Genomic DNA, 18,349 nt, shown 5'->3' on the forward strand with positions numbered 1-18,349 from the left:
GCTACACTGTACGTGAGACTAATACAAACAAATCCTTAGGATTGTGTGTAAAAACAGGTAACTCTAAATTATCGGTTTATTTAAACTAACTTGTTTGCCTTTCGCTACCTTATTTTCAAAACCACACAACTTGAAATATTCATTTTCGGGAAAATTCTTAGCCTCATTCAGTTATGTACGATTGAAAAAAATCAAATATTATGTTAATATTTATAATATTTAACACATCGGGGAGATTGTGGGTACCGAAATGTCCGAGACAACTGCTTTAATATATCTCGTTAGAGTAGTTAACACCTCAAGAGGCCTTGATCTCTGACTTTTGTATATATAAAGTAACCTTGCAAACTATACTAAAGCCTAGTTTGGTAAGGAAGATAAGCTCATTCTGATTGAATTACAACTTATTGCATCGAACCTTTCATTTAAGTTACTAATGAAATCTTCTTAACTTAATAAACTGAAGACCAATTTTATCGAAAATAATTTTTCGAGTTACCTGGTTTTGGAAATGAAGTAGCGAAACATGAACACGTCAAATTTAATTAATTTTAAGACCAACCGGATTTTTTGAGTTAACAGGTTTTGGAAATATGACCAAAGTGCGAACGCGAGTTGTGGGGTCCCGCGAATTGGTGAGAAATCTCACTTAAAATTAAAATTTATCAATGAAACCAGAAATAAAGTTCAAAAATAATCAGTACTAACTACAAAATACCATAATTAACCACGTCGCTCTTACTTAAAGGAAAAGTCCAGGTTGGGTAAAACTTGGGTCTATTTGAAAGATCATGTTTAAATATACTAAAAAATATCAGTCGCAAAATTGTATCTTTTTTTAATGATGGACTTTTAATTTTTAAACGAGCGAAATTTACCGCCAAGCGAGCTTCCATTTTCTTCCGTCTTCCCTCCGCAGAGCGCTGTTAAAGCCTGTTATAGCGCGAACAGCGCGTGATTAAAGTCCTAAAACGTCACCCCGAAACAAAAAATGGCAGATCGCTTGGCGGTAAATTTCGCTCGTTTAAAAATTAATTTATCGTCATAAAAAAGATACAATTTTACGACTGATATTTTTGAGTTTATTTAAACATGATCTTTCAAATAGACCCAAATTTTACCCAACCTGGACTTTTCCTTTAAAATAGTATGGAAATTTTAAGGGGAAAAATTTCCAAATAATTATAACGTTTTTAAATAATATAAAATTTCAATACAATATATTATAACGTAATAAAATAACAAAACAGCAATCATGTACGAGTAACTTATTATAAAATGCTATAAGAAAATTTAAAATATCATTCTATTTATGAAATTATATAAAATATCAGAATTATAATATAACGTGAAAAAAACAATATAAAATAAAATATCAATCATGTAATAACGATATATTATAACTTGAAATAAAATTTTAAGTATCAATAATTAAAAATAAATTATTACATTAACTCCGCCAGTTTGTAAACGGCAGCCTAATTTAATTTCTAAACTATACAAAAAAGGATACTGTACAAGTACAACCAAGTTAAATATTTTGGCTTACATGTTAAATGTGTAAATGAGCTCCAAAAAATTGTCTTATTTTCCAGTATAGAACTTCAAAGAAAACAATTAATGGTGACGAATGTTTGAATACGATTATCATTGCACTGTGAAGCTGATGCCCGGTGAATATGGACCGTGTATAGCCAAAGAACTAACTAAGGGTAGAAAATGCAGCGCCGCGGAGTAACAATTTGTTGTTTTAGTTAAATTTGAAAATATATCGTAACATAGTTAGTTTCTATTAGCGTGATTGGTCAGGAGTCAAAACAGCGGGAAAGATAATTGTACACAAAGTATAAATGCAATTTTAGATAGCTTCTGATGTTACAATAGGACCAAGATATTGTTTTTAAACAACTTCAGTTACCTTTTTTCAATTTGCGCAAAGACACCCAATGGCCAACGCAAGATGCTCTCAAACTTTGGGATTTTAGTCTTCTAAGCAGAACGAATGTGTCTTACAAATTTATTAAATATTCGCATTGGTTGCTACGTCAATTTTAATAATCGAAGGGGTTTTTTGTCCCTCGACTGAAAATGCACTTATAAGGCTATACTAATACCCTAGGTACCACCTTAGGCCCAAGTCATCTGGCGACTTTTAATGCTTTTAAACAGGTGGCCGTGTTACAATGCGTAGGAGGGTGGTGGCAAGCCCTTCATGCCACGCGAGCCGACAGCTCCCTATAGTCACAATTCTCTTAACCTCTCCAATTTTTATGGAAAGGGGATCGAACCCGGCTCCTCTTGCAGCGAGGCAAAAGTGCCCACCACTCCGTCACTCCACCATCCGTAAACAATGAGCATTTATTGATTTTCCTTTGAGATATGACATTGTTAATTTACAGTACTGAGGCTTAAAGGTTTTGTAGGAGTACTTGGTTATCATTTGAAATATGATAAATGTCTGGTGTGATAAACGGCCATTTCAAACAAAAACAAATATCTAATTTGAATAAAGATGATATTTCAATCCTAATGATTTTGAATTTCTAGAAAAATATAATTTACCAAACCCGCGACGTGTAACTTAAACATTTAAAAATTGATCCGCTGGTAAAAGAGATGGGGATGAGGCTAATATTATGGCCTGGGCCATCTTGTTGTATTGTTACTTAATCAATGGCGTTTTTCGTCGGTATACTTTTATTTAAAATACAAGGATGGTTGTAAATAAAAATTTTAAATAAGTGTTTTAATTGAAAATGTTTTATTAATTTCCATTATTAAATGGCAATTTTAAATAATAATGATTTTATCCCAAATCCAGCGTCGTTTGTCATCTCCAACGATAGATCTAACGGCGACCAATTGCTGGGACGAGTTCGTGACTTGTTCTTATACCATAGCATTAAGAAGGAAATAACCCTTTAGCAATTGACCCAACGCACCAGGTGACCAATTAAATTGTGTAGGAGGGTGGTGGTATTTTACGCCACTGTAACCTGCTAATAATTATCCCTATAGCGCAAAGAGTCGAAAAATCGCTTTTGGTCCTGGTCTAAATGCACACTCTGAAAATCTTAAACGTTGCTGAGATAATTCCGCGTAAGTACGTTTATACCCTTTTAAAAGTCGTTATGGCGACCTTACATTTTGGACCACTTGCCGACTCGAAAAAGGACATCACAATTATTAATATTAATATTTAAGAGTAAAGAAATTCAGATAGTTAATAGGCACAAAACGAAAAGTTCTCAACTAAATATCCATTGCCAAAAATATCTAGAACGTTTAAAATTGTTGCTATTATATTTCGAGTAACAATCTTTTTTGTTATTAATTGTGGCACTTTGGAGTCGAACAGAAGTCGACCGAAGCACTCAAATGGCTTGGCCGGCCAACAGTCGGCTGGTCTTCGTCTTTACAGTAGAAATGTCTTAGGGGAGTTAGTGTTAGCCGACGTTTAAAGGTCGACATTCTTCCAAAACGACGTCATTCCACAGTCAGCCCAATATCAAAACGTAACCCTTTAGTCTATACCGACTAATAAAAGTGATTGTTACCCGACTCCGAAACGTGGTTTAAAGTAAGAATGAAGTAACAAAATTGTTTGTTTAGGAAATTAAAGAGCTCAAGAGTCAAGGCGTCAAGAAGAGGTTAGACTCAAATGGCAATCTGAAGAAAACTAAATGTTTTAAATTAAAAATTATTAAAGTTACTTTTTAAGTACAGTTTTATGTTCTTTAATAAATATTTTTTATTTAATTTAATTTTTATACAAATTTGCAAACTATTTCGTTTTTTAAAAACAAATATATCTAATTATTCGAAATACTGTTGGGCATTGGACCAGTTAACGGAAATATTCGATCAAACTTTCGACGTTTCAAGTGCTCCCTGCTGTTTTAGGATATTGGATTTTGACAATGATAAGTGTTCCAATCATTTAAAATGGCTAGTCAGTCACGGGTCTATATTCCTCCTTTGCTTCAGTCCGTTGGTCATCAATATAATTTAAAAACAATCATGCTTAAATTATAAAAAGGGTATCAAAATTATAAAATTATAAAATTTAATGTATAATATTTTCCTTTTTATTTTTTCACGAGAAGTACAAGTTTAAAATCTTAAAAACTCAAAAAAATCATTTATTTTAAAAATATTTTTTAAAGATTCAATAAACCTCTGTAGTTTAACAAAATACACACTTTGTGAAAATTTCAACTAATTCGAATGAACCGTTTATTTTTAAGCGTGAATTCGTGACCAAATTTGAAGTTTCTTTATTTATTTTATTATCGAAACTAAATTTTATGTTATTCATTTCGTAGCATAATTTTAAGAGGTCGTATGCGCTGAATAACGATTTCAAAACTTTAACTTTCTTACAGAAATATTAGCGTGAACGAATCGGTCCATTTATTGTAAGAATATGTTAAAATTTGTGTTAGGGTTGTGGCAGTTGGTACCTCAGCAGTAAAAAACCGTCGACCTACCAGTCGGGAAATTGTCGACTCGTTGGATCAGATGCCATTCTGGCCGACTATCCAGAAAATAGTCAGTTGGACATTCTGCCACACAGTTAGGTTGATATAATGATTCAACCAACATAATACCGCCGTCCGTACGTACCGTTGACCTGACTGTCTTAGACGTTGGACCAACGTTACTTTTACTTGTAAAAAGATCGTAGATCTAAAAATATACCACCCTTGGCGCATATGAAACCCCAACCACCAGTTAGTGTATACTGCTTATATTACGCTCTTTTAAATATTTGGCCATGAATCGAATTTTTTTGTCGATTCATGGCCCACTGTTTTACGATAAATTGTTTCAAACGCAGAAAAATGTTTCTAGTTTAAGATTTCATGAGCGATTTTTAAATTGCTTTTAAAAACTTATTTTCTGATGTCAATTCGTTAAAACGGATACAAATAATTTATTATAATAAATTAATTTAAATTTAAATTTCGTGGTGTACGTTCCTCACATTCATTTACTTAGGTTAGTTGGGAAGAGATATAATAAATATAGATCGTACACAGAAAATGTTATCTTTTTGTTTGAAACCCTTAACACCATGCTAACTAGAACATATATTCTAATTTTTGGTTGGAGTATATTATCAGACCTACTGTTTTTCACAAGTAATTGTAATGTTGGTCCAACGTCAAAACAGTCGGGCCCACATTATCTATTATTAATTCAACGTCAGCCAATCGTCTAAGCCAACGGTTAGCAAAAGGTTCGCTCTAACATTTCAGGGGCAGTCGGGCGACCCAACCGTACGCTGCCAATCGGGCCAACCTATTTTTAAGGTCATTGACCCGCCGAGGTTTTGCTGCCGGGACCTCCTACTCAAAGGATGGCGCTACTAGTAGGTATAGTTTAATGGAGAAGGAAATAACCGACTTAAGAAAAGGAAGGGTTCTTTGATCCTAACCTGTAGCATTATTGGTGAAATTATAAGCTGTCGAGAAAAGATTCTTTTTTTCAGTTGCATCGACTTCAAAACTGAACCAAACGAAGGTAACGTACGAAAGCACAGCCGCCGCCAAACTGTCCATAAAACTCTGGTTCAAAATGGTGCATTTTAACACGGTAAAATGTAAAACGCCAGTGGTCAGCTTTTTCTGCAGAAACGTTCCAGCCGCACACTGCCTACATCTAGTCTCTCTGCCACCATTGGCGCATCTCAAATGATACGCTCGTAACAAAGTCGAATTCGAATTGTTCATAAGACACATGACCGCGATTGGAAGCGACAGTTTAATAGAATATAACAAGCCCATTAACAGCAGCATATAACCGTATTTTGTGAGGTATTTCAGTAACACAATTGTAAAGTATACATTTCCTGCCCAGTTGAATAAAAAGAAGCAAAGCAAATACTTAAACGTGGAGTTTATCTCGTGGACGGTTTCCATCAACTTAGTATGCTGTTGACTAATGTACATTAAGTCGTTGTTAACGTTAATTAATTCATCTGCCAGTTTCGACACTTTGAGCCGTTGAATCTGCACCGCAAACAGAACTAGTGATTCGATTAAAGTACTCAAAATGTAAATAATATAGTAGTAGAAAAATTTACTTAACGCCACAGAGATGTATCCGAGAACAACGAGCCTTTTTAACAATTCCAAATTGAACAGAAAACGCGTTATGTATTTTTTTACGATTTCAAAGTCGCTCGTAAACACTTCTAGAGTTTTGAATAGCATTCCGGCACAGGCAGCGATAATTATTAACATTTGGTAATATTTATAACGAACCAAATTATCGTGTTTGATCAATTGATCACCGATAAGAACTTTCAAACAAAGTTTGATAATTTTTCCTTTCCGAAAAGTTTCGTTGATCAAATAGGCAACACCAAGAAACTTAAAGGAATTAGTCAATTCTAAAAGAAATTTCTCCATGTTTCGTCCTTTGCTAAAACTGAAATATATCAACAATACTATTTTGCGAATAACGTAAAAATTTACTAGAAAGAACACCACGTAGCCGCGAGGCTTCATCTTTTCGCCAGTGACTCGACATAACAATCCGTGAGACATTAAGAGTTTTATGAAGAAATTGAAAAAGCAGCTTTCACTGCGGATTACATTCCGCGACTTGAGCATTTTCATGCTGGTTTTGAAATGGACTCCTGCCAGCATTAGTACCCTTTAAAGCGTCGGTTTGTTAAGGTTGTTCTGATTATTTATTCAATTATATTTAACGAGAGAGACTGCCCAACGAGAAAGACTGTCCCACGAGAGAGACGTCACTGTCCCACGAGTAAGGGATGGGAAAACGTCACTGACGTGCGTTTAAAGGTGTAGGAGCTTACTGCTAGAGTGTGAGGTGGATTGGGAGCAACGCTAAAAATCGACTAGACATAGTAATTATCCCGAAGTAAAGATAAATACATTCTTAGTTAAACTATGCTTAGAGACATGCAAGCCTAATCAATTTATCGAACCCTGTTTTGACCTTTTAGCTTTCTTTATTCTTCTAGTGCCTGCTATATGTGCAATAGTCGCAAAGTTAGTCTGTGTCGAAGGTAACGGCGGCTTTGAAAAATGAATAAAGCTACAACTTTTATTTATTCTGTTCATTTAATGACATTTACATATTCTTGAGAAAATACTTAACAACGCTGTAATAAACTAAAACCATTAAATAGGAAATAACATTAAAAGGGAAGATTTTATTCGCATTCTAATGTACGTTTTTTGAAAAGTAATCGTCTCGGCTATGAAAATAAAACACGTACCTTCGTAGTTTCAAAGCACTTTTCCCGCCTAGTCTAAAGCGCCACTTAAGTTTAGTTGCGCTTTATAAGTAGGATTAAACTATCATATTATTTCGATGAATATTCATTCTTATTTAATCTTTTTATAACTACAGGTTTCCCTTATCTAAACCTACAATACTTTCTCAATGGACTATTGCTGTAAATCGCGACACATTCAAATCATGATTCAATTTGTAATGATCACTTTTTAGAACAGGATATACAAATTGTAAATGGCACAAGGTGGGTCACCGTCACACCAAAAGCCATTCCAACTCTGGTTTGGTTTCCATAGAATTAAAACAAGTAAAAATAGTCAAAATAATTTTTTTATTTAATTTAAAGAAATAACATCCAGTTGAAAGTGAAATAGAAAAAACCGGTGATGCTAACTTCTATTATAATTTAAGTAAGATCTCCTTGGTTTTTAGCCAATTTTGTTTGTTATGAAGAGATATTCCTCTCTATAAAAGAAATGTAGTCTAAGAACTAGAACTTGTTGTATTACGAAATATTGTTGGCATGTACCTCTTACCAGATCACCACAAACATGTTTGATGCTGAAGTTGGAATCGAACATCATCATTAAGAAAGTTATTAATTTATATTGCAAGCTCAGACTCCACAAATTAGCGAAGGACAAAAATCTAGAAATGAAGGGTCAAGCCATCAGACTTAAATTGTCAAAGCTAATTTTATTTCAAGGACAATAGCTACATACCTTTAGTAGAATCATTATTAATCCAAGGTAGAATCATCCATATCATCAAAATTACATTTACTTTTGTTTACAATTTAGAATCTCAGAATATTCCCATAACAAGCCATAACCACAACAAACCGGATAGTAGTACAGGAGTTACTTAAGCCTTTGACAAAATATCATTTCGCAATTAGAATTTTTTGTTTTTAATTATAAGATCATCTGCTGCTTTTTTTGGGTTTTGAAAGAATTAATTGACTTATTTAAAAATTATAATAAAAATTTACCTTATTTTAAATTCTCACAGCCAAAATATTCGCGAAACACGTCAGAGTACCTAAAAGATTACAAACAGGAACATGTGTGACGTGTCACGTGATGATTTTTTATTTTCTCGCCTAATCGACAGGCGTCGCTTAAACGTGGTACCACAGGAATACGGAACAAATACCGGTTGTCTGCTAGCTATCGCTCCCGTATATTTTTGGCAAATGAAACTCCGCGTAAGGTGTCTATTTCTTTATTATGTCTATGGCCGAGGCTAACAGTAACAATTTAAAGCGAAATCTAGGATTGAAGTTGGCTGTTTCAAAGAGGGTTGGCTGTAAAACTACCCGATAAAATCTGGTAGCCTTGTAACAGAAATTAAATCACCTATTTCCGGTTTTACGCGGCGGGCGGGATGGAAGAGGGACGTAACTTTTATTGAAAGACCTATTATAAGAACGTAAATTATTAGGACGGCGCTTGGAAATTGTCTAAACGGAATATCTAATTTAGGCGCTAAAATGAATACCCGGCCTTTCTAATAAAAGGCTAAAATAAAATTATTTAACACCACTTTTCTCCCGACTCCTGTTCAATAGTTCACTTTGTTTACAACTATAACCGTCCTCAATTAAAGTTAAATTATAATGAAAAATGTATGTACCTAAATTTTCAATATCCACACTGCGAAGACTGCACAGTAAAGTACTCCAATTATCGCACGTGGTGTGCAAATAGGCTTAGTACCAGAAATGGGAATTTTTTTTATTGAGAAAAAAGGAGGGGCTGGACAAATTAGTCCTCACATTCGTCCGTAGTCAGATACAAAAAAAATATTTTGTGAACAACAAGAGTATCGAAAGAAAAGTAATTAGATAAATAATCAAAAAGATAGCATAATATATTCAAGTTAAAGAAGTCATTTTATATTCGACGGTTTGTCCATGGAAAGCTTATTTTTTACTGAGTCCTGAGCTGCCAAAACCTTTGTCGCCTCGAGTTAGTGACGAGGTGGGAGTTAACTCTTCTTTGAGTTCCAGATCTGGCAGGGCAATGCTGATGATAATCACTTGTCCAATATTGTCATCAGTCGTTATTGTGGTTGGTGAAGAAGAGAGATTGAATATTATTACTTTGATCTTGCGACAATAGTCAATGACTCCCCTTCCAACGTGGAGGCCTTGGACGAGTAAATGCGAATTTGCACCAATATGGCCGTAGTAACCTTCCGGTATTGCAACGGCAATGTCAGTGCATTCCACAAATTGAGTACGAGGAGGAATTGTGAGATCTTCAGCGCTGTATAACTGCAGTCCTGCAGCTGAGCTATAAATTTACGGGCAGGAGTTGTTGCTGATCTTGAAAGCTTTTGAAAATGTAATTTGTTGGGAGTGGATGTCATGATAGACGGTTGTATGGGTACCGGCGCTTGATAGAGATAAGCGTTCCAAAACTTTAAGAACGAGTGGATTGCTGTAATGTCACCCGCTATAGTAGCACGGAGAATTGAAGTTATGTTGAGCGTGAAGTTTAGAGTTTTCTGTAGATGCTCCCTCTATACAATAACAGATGGCGTGAGTAAGGTTGTCAATTTCGTAACAAAATTGGCAGGGATCCGGTATTTGTGTATTTATTAAGCATTTCGCCGGTTTGCAGGCGGCGACAATGGAGACGAGTTATTTGTGTACCATGAACACTGGGTAAGGAGAGGTTTGTAATGATGGTTTGTAACGAATTTTTGCGATTGTCCTGCGGTTTTCGACCTTCCGTTGATGTTGGTCAGGTTTCAGTGTAATGTTTTTTTTAATCGTTGCTTACATATACGTTTAAGCGTCGGAGTCGGGTATGGTAGCCATTTTTCAACCATGACCGGATTGGAAGCAATCGCATCTACATATTCATTTTCTGGTATCCCGCAATGGGCTGGACACCATACTAAGTGTAAGTCATTATCAAGGTCAATGGCCTCCATTTTGAATGTGGTCAATAACGGGTCAGCAGAGTCGTGTGATTTTAACATGGCATCATAATTGTGTAGATCCAGCGTTGTTACTTTTCGAAGAGCATCGACGATACCAAGGCGTTCCACTCGAGAGATAGCATGGTATGGATTAATAACCATAGATTTTTCCCAATTCAGTGCGTATATGTATATACCGAATCAAGTTAAAGGTCAATTCGCTTTTAGTGAGGCGTCAGTGAAAATTAAAAGCGGTTTTTGGTTGTTTATGATTTCGTTAAGTTCTGTATAAAACAGTTGCTGAAGCTCGACATTCGTGTAATCAGCTTTCGCTCGTGGAAGCCAAGCGTCATGAACTTGAAACGAGGTGGCATGGCACGGAGGAATTCCGTCAATAATTATATTAATTTTAAAAGGAGTCACTACGAATTCTTGAAATCTATCTGCGATAGGGAGGAGTGCGGCTTCGACGTTCGTAGCGTCAATGTTAGTTGATTTCGGGAGTCCAAGAATTAAACATAAGGAAATATTCTGGTTTTTTTGAAGTGGTTTGATGTTTCCATGATGACTTTTAGAAGATTGAGTCATTTTTGGCATATCGTAGTCAGGTGCTCGATATCGCTCGTTCCCAAATTATGGACATTCCATAAGCAGAGGGTGCAATCGTCGGGCTTGATAGAGACAAATCTGTTGTGGATGGTAAACCATTAGTGTGAAGTCTTGTCAAGCGGCCATCGTTTAAGAGGCAGAGGTTGTCATTATTGGATATCTAAGGTGTTTAAATTCGGCCTTGGGAGTTTGTCTTTAATGAGCCCCAAAGGGGATGGTTGCCATTGAAGTCACCAAGTAGGAGAAAGGGTTCTGGAATTTCTTGGAGTATATTTTGTAAGGTAAGTGTGCTTATCTTACCATGTGGATCGTAAAGATTGAGTATTTAGAGCTTTCACTTGCCCCAAGGAATGGTGACTGTATTGTTAGTACAAGTCGTAGTCACTAGGTGACGCCACTCTCCTGGGATATTGTTTGTTACTCTGAAGGAGATCACGGCACTTGCCGAAGCGGCGGCCATTAAAGCAAGTCATACTGTTAACTATCGTATCTTTATTACTAATTAATTAATTAATTTAAATTTAAATTTCGTGGTGTACGTTCCTCACATTCATTTACTTAGGTTAGTTGGGAAGAGATATAATAAATATAGATCGTACACAGAAAATGTTATCTTTTTGTTTGAAACCCTTAACACCATGCTAACTAGAACATATATTCTAATTTTTGGTTGGAGTATATTATCAGACCTACTGTTTTTCACAAGTAATTGTAATGTTGGTCCAACGTCAAAACAGTCGGGCCCACATTATCTATTATTAATTCAACGTCAGCCAATCGTCTAAGCCAACGGTTAGCAAAAGGTTCGCTCTAACATTTCAGGGGCAGTCGGGCGACCCAACCGTACGCTGCCAATCGGGCCAACCTATTTTTAAGGTCATTGACCCGCCGAGGTTTTGCTGCCGGGACCTCCTACTCAAAGGATGGCGCTACTAGTAGGTATAGTTTAATGGAGAAGGAAATAACCGACTTAAGAAAAGGAAGGGTTCTTTGATCCTAACCTGTAGCATTATTGGTGAAATTATAAGCTGTCGAGAAAAGATTCTTTTTTTCAGTTGCATCGACTTCAAAACTGAACCAAACGAAGGTAACGTACGAAAGCACAGCCGCCGCCAAACTGTCCATAAAACTCTGGTTCAAAATGGTGCATTTTAACACGGTAAAATGTAAAACGCCAGTGGTCAGCTTTTTCTGCAGAAACGTTCCAGCCGCACACTGCCTACATCTAGTCTCTCTGCCACCATTGGCGCATCTCAAATGATACGCTCGTAACAAAGTCGAATTCGAATTGTTCATAAGACACATGACCGCGATTGGAAGCGACAGTTTAATAGAATATAACAAGCCCATTAACAGCAGCATATAACCGTATTTTGTGAGGTATTTCAGTAACACAATTGTAAAGTATACATTTCCTGCCCAGTTGAATAAAAAGAAGCAAAGCAAATACTTAAACGTGGAGTTTATCTCGTGGACGGTTTCCATCAACTTAGTATGCTGTTGACTAATGTACATTAAGTCGTTGTTAACGTTAATTAATTCATCTGCCAGTTTCGACACTTTGAGCCGTTGAATCTGCACCGCAAACAGAACTAGTGATTCGATTAAAGTACTCAAAATGTAAATAATATAGTAGTAGAAAAATTTACTTAACGCCACAGAGATGTATCCGAGAACAACGAGCCTTTTTAACAATTCCAAATTGAACAGAAAACGCGTTATGTATTTTTTTACGATTTCAAAGTCGCTCGTAAACACTTCTAGAGTTTTGAATAGCATTCCGGCACAGGCAGCGATAATTATTAACATTTGGTAATATTTATAACGAACCAAATTATCGTGTTTGATCAATTGATCACCGATAAGAACTTTCAAACAAAGTTTGATAATTTTTCCTTTCCGAAAAGTTTCGTTAATCAAATAGGCAACACCAAGAAACTTAAAGGAATTAGTCAATTCTAAAAGAAATTTCTCCATGTTTCGTCCTTTGCTAAAACTGAAATATATCAACAATACTATTTTGCGAATAACGTAAAAATTTACTAGAAAGAACACCACGTAGCCGCGAGGCTTCATCTTTTCGCCAGTGACTCGACATAACAATCCGTGAGACATTAAGAGTTTTATGAAGAAATTGAAAAAGCAGCTTTCACTGCGGATTACATTCCGCGACTTGAGCATTTTCATGCTGGTTTTGAAATGGACTCCTGCCAGCATTAGTACCCTTTAAAGCGTCGGTTTGTTAAGGTTGTTCTGATTATTTATTCAATTATATTTAACGAGAGAGACTGCCCAACGAGAAAGACTGTCCCACGAGAGAGACGTCACTGTCCCACGAGTAAGGGATGGGAAAACGTCACTGACGTGCGTTTAAAGGTGTAGGAGCTTACTGCTAGAGTGTGAGGTGGATTGGGAGCAACGCTAAAAATCGACTAGACATAGTAATTATCCCGAAGTAAAGATAAATACATTCTTAGTTAAACTATGCTTAGAGACATGCAAGCCTAATCAATTTATCGAACCCTGTTTTGACCTTTTAGCTTTCTTTATTCTTCTAGTGCCTGCTATATGTGCAATAGTCGCAAAGTTAGTCTGTGTCGAAGGTAACGGCGGCTTTGAAAAATGAATAAAGCTACAACTTTTATTTATTCTGTTCATTTAATGACATTTACATATTCTTGAGAAAATACTTAACAACGCTGTAATAAACTAAAACCATTAAATAGGAAATAACATTAAAAGGGAAGATTTTATTCGCATTCTAATGTACGTTTTTTGAAAAGTAATCGTCTCGGCTATGAAAATAAAACACGTACCTTCGTAGTTTCAAAGCACTTTTCCCGCCTAGTCTAAAGCGCCACTTAAGTTTAGTTGCGCTTTATAAGTAGGATTAAACTATCATATTATTTCGATGAATATTCATTCTTATTTAATCTTTTTATAACTACAGGTTTCCCTTATCTAAACCTACAATACTTTCTCAATGGACTATTGCTGTAAATCGCGACACATTCAAATCATGATTCAATTTGTAATGATCACTTTTTAGAACAGGATATACAAATTGTAAATGGCACAAGGTGGGTCACCGTCACACCAAAAGCCATTCCAACTCTGGTTTGGTTTCCATAGAATTAAAACAAGTAAAAATAGTCAAAATAATTTTTTTATTTAATTTAAAGAAATAACATCCAGTTGAAAGTGAAATAGAAAAAACCGGTGATGCTAACTTCTATTATAATTTAAGTAAGATCTCCTTGGTTTTTAGCCAATTTTGTTTGTTATGAAGAGATATTCCTCTCTATAAAAGAAATGTAGTCTAAGAACTAGAACTTGTTGTATTACGAAATATTGTTGGCATGTACCTCTTACCAGATCACCACAAACATGTTTGATGCTGAAGTTGGAATCGAACATCATCATTAAGAAAGTTATTAATTTATATTGCAAGCTCAGACTCCACAAATTAGCGAAGGACAAAAATCTAGAAATGAAGGGTCAAGCCATCAGACTTAAATTGTCAAAGCTAATTTTATTTCAAGGACAATAGCTACATACCTTTAGTAGAATCATTATTAATCCAAGGTAGAATCATCCATATCATCAAAATTACATTTACTTTTGTTTACAATTTAGAATCTCAGAATATTCCCATAACAAGCCATAACCACAACAAACCGGATAGTAGTACAGGAGTTACTTAAGCCTTTGACAAAATATCATTTCGCAATTAGAATTTTTTGTTTTTAATTATAAGATCATCTGCTGCTTTTTTTGGGTTTTGAAAGAATTAATTGACTTATTTAAAAATTATAATAAAAATTTACCTTATTTTAAATTCTCACAGCCAAAATATTCGCGAAACACGTCAGAGTACCTAAAAGATTACAAACAGGAACATGTGTGACGTGTCACGTGATGATTTTTTATTTTCTCGCCTAATCGACAGGCGTCGCTTAAACGTGGTACCACAGGAATACGGAACAAATACCGGTTGTCTGCTAGCTATCGCTCCCGTATATTTTTGGCAAATGAAACTCCGCGTAAGGTGTCTATTTCTTTATTATGTCTATGGCCGAGGCTAACAGTAACAATTTAAAGCGAAATCTAGGATTGAAGTTGGCTGTTTCAAAGAGGGTTGGCTGTAAAACTACCCGATAAAATCTGGTAGCCTTGTAACAGAAATTAAATCACCTATTTCCGGTTTTACGCGGCGGGCGGGATGGAAGAGGGACGTAACTTTTATTGAAAGACCTATTATAAGAACGTAAATTATTAGGACGGCGCTTGGAAATTGTCTAAACGGAATATCTAATTTAGGCGCTAAAATGAATACCCGGCCTTTCTAATAAAAGGCTAAAATAAAATTATTTAACACCACTTTTCTCCCGACTCCTGTTCAATAGTTCACTTTGTTTACAACTATAACCGTCCTCAATTAAAGTTAAATTATAATGAAAAATGTATGTACCTAAATTTTCAATATCCACACTGCGAAGACTGCACAGTAAAGTACTCCAATTATCGCACGTGGTGTGCAAATAGGCTTAGTACCAGAAATGGGAATTTTTTTTATTGAGAAAAAAGGAGGGGCTGGACAAATTAGTCCTCACATTCGTCCGTAGTCAGATACAAAAAAAATATTTTGTGAACAACAAGAGTATCGAAAGAAAAGTAATTAGATAAATAATCAAAAAGATAGCATAATATATTCAAGTTAAAGAAGTCATTTTATATTCGACGGTTTGTCCATGGAAAGCTTATTTTTTACTGAGTCCTGAGCTGCCAAAACCTTTGTCGCCTCGAGTTAGTGACGAGGTGGGAGTTAACTCTTCTTTGAGTTCCAGATCTGGCAGGGCAATGCTGATGATAATCACTTGTCCAATATTGTCATCAGTCGTTATTGTGGTTGGTGAAGAAGAGAGATTGAATATTATTACTTTGATCTTGCGACAATAGTCAATGACTCCCCTTCCAACGTGGAGGCCTTGGACGAGTAAATGCGAATTTGCACCAATATGGCCGTAGTAACCTTCCGGTATTGCAACGGCAATGTCAGTGCATTCCACAAATTGAGTACGAGGAGGAATTGTGAGATCTTCAGCGCTGTATAACTGCAGTCCTGCAGCTGAGCTATAAATTTACGGGCAGGAGTTGTTGCTGATCTTGAAAGCTTTTGAAAATGTAATTTGTTGGGAGTGGATGTCATGATAGACGGTTGTATGGGTACCGGCGCTTGATAGAGATAAGCGTTCCAAAACTTTAAGAACGAGTGGATTGCTGTAATGTCACCCGCTATAGTAGCACGGAGAATTGAAGTTATGTTGAGCGTGAAGTTTAGAGTTTTCTGTAGATGCTCCCTCTATACAATAACAGATGGCGTGAGTAAGGTTGTCAATTTCGTAACAAAATTGGCAGGGATCCGGTATTTGTGTATTTATTAAGCATTTCGCCGGTTTGCAGGCGGCGACAATGGAGACGAGTTATTTGTGTACCATGAACACTGGGTAAGGAGAGGTTTGTAATGATGGTTTGTAACGAATTTTTGCGATTGTCCTGCGGTTTTCGACCTTCCGTTGATGTTGGTCAGGTTTCAGTGTAATGTTTTTTTTAATCGTTGCTTACATATACGTTTAAGCGTCGGAGTCGGGTATGGTAGCCATTTTTCAACCATGACCGGATTGGAAGCAATCGCATCTACATATTCATTTTCTGGTATCCCGCAATGGGCTGGACACCATACTAAGTGTAAGTCATTATCAAGGTCAATGGCCTCCATTTTGAATGTGGTCAATAACGGGTCAGCAGAGTCGTGTGATTTTAACATGGCATCATAATTGTGTAGATCCAGCGTTGTTACTTTTCGAAGAGCATCGACGATACCAAGGCGTTCCACTCGAGAGATAGCATGGTATGGATTAATAACCATAGATTTTTCCCAATTCAGTGCGTATATGTATATACCGAATCAAGTTAAAGGTCAATTCGCTTTTAGTGAGGCGTCAGTGAAAATTAAAAGCGGTTTTTGGTTGTTTATGATTTCGTTAAGTTCTGTATAAAACAGTTGCTGAAGCTCGACATTCGTGTAATCAGCTTTCGCTCGTGGAAGCCAAGCGTCATGAACTTGAAACGAGGTGGCATGGCACGGAGGAATTCCGTCAATAATTATATTAATTTTAAAAGGAGTCACTACGAATTCTTGAAATCTATCTGCGATAGGGAGGAGTGCGGCTTCGACGTTCGTAGCGTCAATGTTAGTTGATTTCGGGAGTCCAAGAATTAAACATAAGGAAATATTCTGGTTTTTTTGAAGTGGTTTGATGTTTCCATGATGACTTTTAGAAGATTGAGTCATTTTTGGCATATCGTAGTCAGGTGCTCGATATCGCTCGTTCCCAAATTATGGACATTCCATAAGCAGAGGGTGCAATCGTCGGGCTTGATAGAGACAAATCTGTTGTGGATGGTAAACCATTAGTGTGAAGTCTTGTCAAGCGGCCATCGTTTAAGAGGCAGAGGTTGTCATTATTGGATATCTAAGGTGTTTAAATTCGGCCTTGGGAGTTTGTCTTTAATGAGCCCCAAAGGGGATGGTTGCCATTGAAGTCACCAAGTAGGAGAAAGGGTTCTGGAATTTCTTGGAGTATATTTTGTAAGGTAAGTGTGCTTATCTTACCATGTGGATCGTAAAGATTGAGTATTTAGAGCTTTCACTTGCCCCAAGGAATGGTGACTGTATTGTTAGTACAAGTCGTAGTCACTAGGTGACGCCACTCTCCTGGGATATTGTTTGTTACTCTGAAGGAGATCACGGCACTTGCCGAAGCGGCGGCCATTAAAGCAAGTCATACTGTTAACTATCGTATCTTTATTACTAGACTAATTGCTAGTTAAGTTAAGAATATATAGTAAAAGTAACAATAGAGTGACACCGATGATCTCCACAGCCGTATAACGGAGAGAGATGCTGCAAACATGTAGATTACGAGAGATGTAAAGCGCGACTCCGCCACCTCTCGGCGAGGTCGTGTTACAGGAGGAACGGTCTCGAAGCGGGTAGAAAGTCTGATTGGTTGGTTTTAGCCAGGTTTCTTGTATTGCGATGAGGGATGGTTTTGTTTTCAACATTATGTCGTAAAGGTCAGTAGTGTGAGCGCGGTAACAGTGTTATAGATTTATTCGTCACGGTTCATGTAATCCGCTTCCGCCATCGACTGAAGCACGATATCTATTTTTTACATTAGAGTGTCTTCTTTGAGGTCCAGGTTGAATTGACGGTTGGTAGCCCCAATGATACTGGGTATCACTGCTGCCGGTTGGGTTTTTGTAGCAGAACAAAATGCTTCAACTTTAATGACTAAACGTTTGCTGACCAATGTCTGGAGGTCAACTGCGGACTTGTTGAGTGCAGTCTAGTAGCAGTGAGGCTGTGAGGGAGTTTGTGTAAGTATCGGATAGTTAGTGAGATTCTTAGTCGGAGGTATGGATTGCTGTAATGACTTCAATTCCCAGGTAGCTTCACGTTTCGAAATAT

General features: G+C 36.5%; 2 protein-coding genes across 2 annotated transcripts; both read right to left on the reverse strand.

Moving 5' to 3' along the window:
- Positions 1 to 9,199: 9,199 nt before the first annotated feature.
- Positions 9,200 to 11,288, reverse strand: LOC149962934 (uncharacterized). Its single transcript, XM_090164471.1, has 2 exons — positions 11,188 to 11,288; positions 9,200 to 9,572 (listed from the first exon to the last, which is right to left on the reverse strand). Exons 1-2 carry the CDS (start codon positions 11,286 to 11,288, stop codon positions 9,200 to 9,202), a joined length of 474 nt encoding a protein of 157 aa, XP_090020597.1.
- Positions 11,289 to 15,575: 4,287 nt separating this feature from the next.
- On the reverse strand, positions 15,576 to 17,664 carry LOC149962935 (uncharacterized). The gene is made up of 2 exons (XM_090164472.1): positions 17,564 to 17,664; positions 15,576 to 15,948 (listed from the first exon to the last, which is right to left on the reverse strand). Exons 1-2 carry the CDS (start codon positions 17,662 to 17,664, stop codon positions 15,576 to 15,578), a joined length of 474 nt encoding a protein of 157 aa, XP_090020598.1.
- Between the last annotated feature and the right edge of the window lie 685 nt (positions 17,665 to 18,349).

The sequence above is a fragment of the Leiobunum rupestre genome, chromosome 1 (assembly GCF_980474605.1).
Source record: "Leiobunum rupestre chromosome 1, qqLeiRupe1.1.hap1, whole genome shotgun sequence".
In the NCBI taxonomy this organism is placed as follows: domain Eukaryota; kingdom Metazoa; phylum Arthropoda; class Arachnida; order Opiliones; family Sclerosomatidae; genus Leiobunum; species Leiobunum rupestre.

What these genes read in the sequence shown, in the direction of transcription:
- LOC149962934 (XM_090164471.1), bottom strand. Translation starts at nt 11,288, where the DNA reads ATGACTTGCTTTAATGGCCGCCGCTTCGGCAAGTGCCGTGATCTCCTT. An exon ending in TCACCTAGTGACTACGACTT is followed by an intron (nt 9,573 to 11,187) that starts GTACTAACAATA and finishes GTAAATTTATAG; the next exon opens with CTCAGCTGCAGGACTGCAGT.
- LOC149962935 (XM_090164472.1), bottom strand. Translation starts at nt 17,664, where the DNA reads ATGACTTGCTTTAATGGCCGCCGCTTCGGCAAGTGCCGTGATCTCCTT. An exon ending in TCACCTAGTGACTACGACTT is followed by an intron (nt 15,949 to 17,563) that starts GTACTAACAATA and finishes GTAAATTTATAG; the next exon opens with CTCAGCTGCAGGACTGCAGT.